This window comes from Varroa jacobsoni, unplaced genomic scaffold, assembly GCF_002532875.2.
Source record: "Varroa jacobsoni isolate VJ856 unplaced genomic scaffold, vjacob_1.0 scaffold_16, whole genome shotgun sequence".
Taxonomy (NCBI): domain Eukaryota; kingdom Metazoa; phylum Arthropoda; class Arachnida; order Mesostigmata; family Varroidae; genus Varroa; species Varroa jacobsoni.
The window spans coordinates 220501-227619 of record NW_019212918.1 but is presented as its reverse complement, the minus strand read 5'-3'; the positions used below and the strand labels follow the sequence as shown (position 1 = coordinate 227619).

Below are 7119 nucleotides of genomic sequence, written 5' to 3'. Positions count from 1 at the left end.
TTTATAGGAAACAGCGAGCCGGTACAGAATGTTGTTGATGTTTTACGCAGGCCCGAACGGAAAATGACATTAGTGAATGTAGGCACCTGCAATGTTGTTCACGTGACAATAGTATACAAGCATTGCCCAAAGTCAGATTCAACTAAACCATGTATATAATGAACAAAAATAATAAACCGCTTGTTTAGACAAAAGGAAATACGTGTTTTGCCTAGTCTTTCAAAGTTTTTAAGGATGGATATACCGGTTTCTATTTTTAGTAAATAGGTACCTTTCGGACGAAAAACTAAAAAGGTGTGGTAAAACTTATTTTTAAACATAGAAGCCTTAAATGGTGGTATCTTCTGTCTAACTGCGACAACATTCTCCGTGCTTTTTCTCAATACTAAAACGACCATATAAGTTGCCTACCCCTTATACAATAATATCTCTTAAGCAACCCAAATGTACGTAGCCCTAATAGATGTTTCAACACGCTTCCTTCCATATGTCACAAAATGGGCTATGCTGATAATACTACTATTAAAAAAAAAACACGTTTCCAGTACGATTGCCATGTATTGGTTAATATTATAGCGAAAATGAAAAAGTCCTTTTATTCATAGTTATATTTATTTACTGACTAATTGGCTGAGTGAACAAAATCAATATTTGTAAATAAAATACACAGTCTAGCATTGAACCTGTTCCATTTATTTTTTTATTGAAAGAACTTTAGGACTCAAAGAGAAACATATTTCTATTTGCCTCCTTTTTGCGTGCTCATCACCCATACCGTTTTTTAACCATAACGTAGAGCGATTCACAGGTCATTTTACATGTAGGCTCAGGTTGGAACATCCCGACTCGCCACTGTTAAATAAATGTTGTGCATCAAAACGAAGTAGAAAGGGGAAATACTATCTGTAGACACGTTCGAAATTAACTCAAACAAGGTCTAAATAAACATCCTATATTAGCCTAACCTAGAACGCCTTCTGGCACACGCAATCCACTCTGACAGTGACACGAGTACCATTAAAAGTAGAAGAAGTGTCCAATCTTTTTCCGTTTTGCTCCGCAGTAAAATTGACGAACTAATTGTAGATATTTTTTAATTGTTTACTGTTGGTGGCCGCTCGTTATCATGTAAGGCATAGCTAAATCTTCTATTTGTGACCAAATAATCTCTGAATGCAATTCGTTCATCTTTCTATTAAATCGTTGTTCAATATTACCTGTGTGAGAAAATCGCTGCTCTGGCATCTAGATTTCGCTGCATTTGTCTTCCACAATCTTGGCCACACTTGGGTGTGAATTACTTTTTGGCGTTAACGATGTCTACGAATTCGGGCTTCAGAGAAGCACCACCAACAAGAAAGCCATCGACATCGGGTTTTTGTGCCAATTCCTAAAATGTAGTGATCCAGATTGAAAATCTTTTCCGAGTAGCTACTTAAGGTGATTGACAGTTTAGAAAATAAGCCGTAGTAAGAATCCGTGTGAAATTTTACATTTGTGACAAAGGCTTCAAATCTTCGGATTTTCGAGACATCTGCGCTAAAGTAAAAACTTTCCTTAATATAAAAACAAATCGTACATGATTTTGATAGATTTTATATAACAGATAATGTTTTGATTATTATTATTTCTGTTAAAAGAAGTGCGTGTGACCGTTGCAGACTGGTATTAACACAAGACCTATATAAGTGTAACGTAAGTGGCATCATCATATATCACAACGGCAAATAATAACAATAGTAACAGAGTACCTTGCAATTAGCAGCCGTAACAGATCCACCGTAGATGATACGAATGTTTAGTCCAACTTCTTCTGAAACGTTCTTTGAGAGCCATTCTCGAAGTTTAGCATGAACTTCCTGAGCCTGCTCAGGCGTCGCAGTCTTTCCAGTGCCTGTTCACCAGAGAATTAAGTTCAAAATCATACACAAACGCCTGATTTTTTTTTGCTTAAACTAAATTTTGAAAATCCCTAAAAATTGTTCTAATGCATAGGCATTACATCATTATTGGAACATCTTTAAATACTCCTCAAAACGTGCACATAAGGTATGTATGGCAAACGCACTTGGCGGGCTTGCAGACTTGAAACCTCGCAAGCTATTTGAACAAACGCAAAATGAACATACCAATAGCCCAGACGGGTTCGTAAGCAATCACGACATTTTTCCATTGATCAGGCTTGATCAGGTCGGCGTAGGCTTTTGTCTGACGGAACACCTAAGTAATCATCCGTTAGTCACAATTACACAATTCTAGTAATTGTTACTTATACACCAAATGTTCACTTAAAAATTTACATTAGTTTAAATTAAGCCTTAGCGGCAAAATATCTATTAAGACCTATACAGAATAGAAGATCAGTTATCGGTGTAGTGTCATGAACTCAGCGTTTAGTGGAGAGGTTAGTTGTCTAAATGAAAATACTTCATTCACTGAATACATTACATGCATAGCTCTTCTATGGAAACTGATATTTTTGTAGGAGCTAACTTAACGTGTGCACGCCGTGGTCTGCATCTTCCTAGAACTGACGCTGGGAGTTAAGCCCTTGTATACCCTTAAGATAAAGAAATAGAACACAACGCCCTGTTGAAATATTCCCATACCACTTCTTCGGTTTTTCCGGCTTCTCTCTCTTCAAGCAGTTCTCCGATGCAAGCAATCACTACAAGGCCGCCTTGAAGTGCGAAGGCGCACTTTTCTGCAATAGGATTCATTGAGCATTTATTTGTAGCACTCAGAAACTGCCGAAATTTGTACCTTTATAGAAAAAGTAAAGCTGGGAAATTCGTGCATGATCCATAGGTCTTTAAGATAGAACAACGAACCTAAATACGAAACGCAGTTATACGCCAAGTAAATTCTATTCAAACTAAAAGGTACAATGAAATAGTATTAAACAATCAAATGATATTCAGAGCTCAAGTCAAACAGGTAATATATTCTATGATTGAGCAACACAAAAACCCAATAGGAACGGTAACGAACAAAGAAGGCCCATACAATACCTGCAATAAGTTGATCGTTCTCGCCGAACACATTGCGTCTTTCCGAGTGGCCAAGAATGACGCTGTCACCGCCACAGTCCCGAATCATATCCACGCTAAGTTCGCCAGTGAAAGCTCCGCTTGAAGCCTAATGCAAAAATTAAACGTATTGAACACTACAGCAAGTAGCATTGCTGCACTTAAATGCGAACACTAAGATATTACTGCGTCTGCGTTTTTGCGAGTAATAAGCCTTCGATTCCAGTCAGCGATGAACTAGCCGCTGATCGCTAATTTACGGCATTCATTTATCAGGATCGAACTTGGGAATCAGAAGAAAAAATCAATTTTTAAGCAAATTATGTCCCACGAAAGGAAACCATTTCTGGATTGGTCTGCAGACCAGTAAAAAAATTTATGCAATAAAAATAATAATACCAGTAATGCTGCAAAACTGATGAAATCGATACCTATTACAGCTCTTTTTGTATATAGATGTTTACTTATAAAAATAATTTGTAAAAAATAGCAATATCAATACTTCTCACACTATTCTCTAATGACAATACTCTTCAATGATTTTACTGGGCGTATTTCTTTGAATACGCAGCGCACCAAAATCAAAAGTTTAGATAAACAAGCAGTATATTGGTAAAGTAAGGGCATCGTTGTATGTTTTGTGCATTGATCGTATGTCTGTTATGCCATCATCACCTTGTAGCAGTTTTGCCCGGCAACATGAATGCTGGGGGGAAGTAGGTCTCGTACAAATTGTATGTATGGTGCAGGAACTCCAACGCACACCTGAAATTATAATATGTTTGAAAAACTATACTATGTTATCGTTGTAGCTAATGTAGTAATAACGCAGTTGTAAATCCTCGCACTAGTTTTTCTGCCAACAATAATATTATGTAAAAGTATACCTTTGCTGCGTTGCTTCTTAAGTTACAGCAGCAGCATCATAATAAAGTAAGATGTCATGTCAATTGTTGAAATATGCACAGAAACGGATGACGCGGAAATATAAATAGGTGGGCAGAATATTTATGAGTATATAGCATCCGGTAAAAATTATTCTATCAAATAATAATGGTTATTTACTTGTACTTAATATTTCCACCTTAGATACGCGATCAACGATTTAAATATTTCCTCCATAGATAATAATATCCTTTGCTGTTACACAAAAAAATAAGAGAATGGATTATCGAAATACTCTATTTCCTTGAGGTAAAAATAGTACTGAAATTTAACATTTCAACTGTGGCGCGCTTTATATCACGTGGCGCCTTGTAATCCCTGTTTAGCGTACTGCCGTTTCCTAGAAGAAATGAATGGGATTCTACTGTTACGTTAGCATCTATAATGATTGCCCATAGATACTTAAAGATAAAAGAGTATTCGGGTATAACAAGCTAATTTCAAGAATCCCCATTTCGAATTCCAACACGGATGGATTCGCTTATCCTATAAAGTACTTGCTCCGATTGAGTAAGAAACGCTAATTTCAACATTCTAACATTCGACTGGAAGCGATACAGTGTTATTTCGGCAGTTTACGAGCTGGAAGGTCTCAGCAACATATAATACGAGGTTATATGATTTCGAAAGTTGTCTTATATTATAAAAATGTCAACAACCACTAAGCATAATCTTTGTAAAAATCTCCAGCATCATTAATTCAGCATACCTGTATTCATCCCACCATTTCATTTGAACACATTTAAACACGATATATTACCGCTTTGATAAAACAAATAAATAATCGTCAATGGACACCAAAAGAAGATAAACTAGAAATAATATAGCATGAAAACGACCTTTGAACCCGCAGAACTGACCGAAAGGATACCTGCTGTTCAGAAAAAAAATACTGATAACGGTTTCAAGCATGAATCCATTTATCTAATCTTATAATGTTTGGATGATACCTCACGCGAGAAATAAGTTTTTTTTTTTAATAAAAAAAATAAGTAGAAAGTCATCATTATAGCTAATAAAGTTTAATGATTAATGTAGCGATAATGAGAATTTAAAGCTATTTTAAGAGAAATATTACTGAAAGACCCTATTACAACGGACCACAAGTAGATCGCATATTGTAGTTCAACAAAAACCTAAATAAATTAGAATAGCCACACATGATTTAAGGTTATTTACACAAACAGTTAGGTTACGACCATTACGTAATATAGTACCATGTATGTGATGCGAGTATTCCTACAAATGAACGTTTCTGTTACATGTAGTAATTGTTTTTAGTACGACGGCATTGTAAAGATGGTAATACCTCGGTTTCTGAATCAAGCTGCGATGTCTTCAGCCTATCGCAGATCACCTGAATAGACTGCTTAGTTCCGTTCAACTTCCAGTTTCCTCCAACGTAAAACTTGCGACCCATCTTGAGTTGTTCAGAGACGTTACAGTTATAGTAAGAATATGTTCAACAAACACGGCTAACGCTTTATGGTTAATGAGATTCCACCGGTCGTCTATATGACACGACTGAACTCGAAGCAGTGACCTCCGAAGAACGTTAATATCTACCAAGGTGTTCGCGAACCGGTCGTCCGATATACTGTAACTTCGCAAAATATTCCCTAGAGATCCCTAGATATGGTAAGGAGGACCCGTTTGTGTTTGCATTACAATTTCACAGCAAATTCCCGTCAGCTAGAAGATGCGCTTTGAGATGGTCAATACTGATTTAATTATCCCCGTAACAGTGAAATAGTAACGTGCCTGCCTATTTAGAGGCGCGTAAAATAATCTAGATCCAGAACTAGGCATCGATATACCGTTTCTGAATGAAAGTCGTCTGTTTGATACAACTGAGACCATATAAATAAAACCCAACATATTACTGTGGTCTGCTACTGGGTATGCCATTTTGAAAATAAATAAGGGGAAAGTTTTTAAAGTAAAACAATCTATTAACTATTTATTATAAACGAAGCTAACTAAAATCTTACTAATTTTACTTACTGAAAAACAAACTAAAAGTCAACCGCCTCGACCGCTTTTTGGCGATTGACGAAAAACAATTTTTCAAAATGTTTTCCGTTAAATTCGTATCTTTCTAAAAAAAGTACCTTTTCATATTTATCCCAAAAGCTTCCACAAAGTATCCAGATCAGAATTGTAGACTTACATTTGCGTTTCATCATCACTTTACAGTATACTTCGCAGATACATCTAGTTGCTCCTCACTGAAAATCCAAGATGTATAAAAGCACACATTTTAGTAAGTAGAATAAATTGAATAGACGTCTTGTATAATTATTATTTAACCTTAAACACGTACAACTGACGCAGTCAAGAATATGTAAGGCACATTTAAGGCAACACTCAAGCTTCACGGCCAGACAAGTCAAGACAGAGTCGCGGCAGCAGTCTCCAGTAAGAAAGAAATAGCTAAACCGAAGTGTCTAGGTTGCCAGGCAAACTTCATTTAAGAAGTTGAAGTTCGAATGCCCTTAGATAAATTCTGCGTCGAATTAGTTACAGAAGAAGGCAAAACACAATTAAGGCTATTATACTATGATGTGAGGAATTATTCGAATCACAAACCAACCTCATTTATTCGCCTATTCAAATAGATTCAGACACTTTTAAGGGATAAGCAGTTGTTAAGAATCTTTAAATAAGAAACACATTGAAGCAACTTATTCCATGGTGACTTTGTTTCTTAATCACCATTTAGCCTTAATTCATCGTTAGGATGTCAGAGCCATCGGAATGTTAACGGTTTCGTTAGCCTTTAGCTCCACTTAGAATCTATCTCTGAAGTCGACTTTGATGAAATGAGTAGCATTACGCGCGTAAATAAAGACTAAAGGCAACATTAAGCTGGATTATCAAAGGGTGATAAATCTCGAAGGACATCGGACTTCCGATCGCCCATTCGGTTCAGGCTTGTTTTTCACAAAACAGCAATGCATTCATTCGTTTGTAGCTAAGGGTATCTAGGGAACTTAAGTTCCCTAGATATCCCTAGTCTGTTATGTCTCCAGCCGCCGCGAGTGTTGAAAGGGAGATAACGGGGGAAACCATTGGATCGAGCCATTGGAGCGGGTCCACGGACAGGGTCGCTGCCGACGACGACGACGACGGCGGCAACGGCAGC

At 36.9% G+C, this 7119-nt stretch overlaps 1 protein-coding gene across 1 annotated transcript; it reads right to left on the bottom strand.

Moving 5' to 3' along the window:
* Positions 1-672: 672 nt before the first annotated feature.
* On the bottom strand, positions 673-5548 carry Tpi (triose phosphate isomerase). The gene is made up of 8 exons (XM_022851139.1): positions 5284-5548; positions 3705-3794; positions 3012-3138; positions 2610-2704; positions 2130-2220; positions 1752-1894; positions 1218-1390; positions 673-852 (listed from the first exon to the last, which is right to left on the bottom strand). Exons 1-7 carry the CDS (start codon positions 5392-5394, stop codon positions 1298-1300), a joined length of 750 nt encoding a protein of 249 aa, XP_022706874.1. The 5' UTR covers positions 5395-5548; the 3' UTR covers positions 673-852; positions 1218-1297.
* Positions 5549-7119: the final 1571 nt, after the last annotated feature.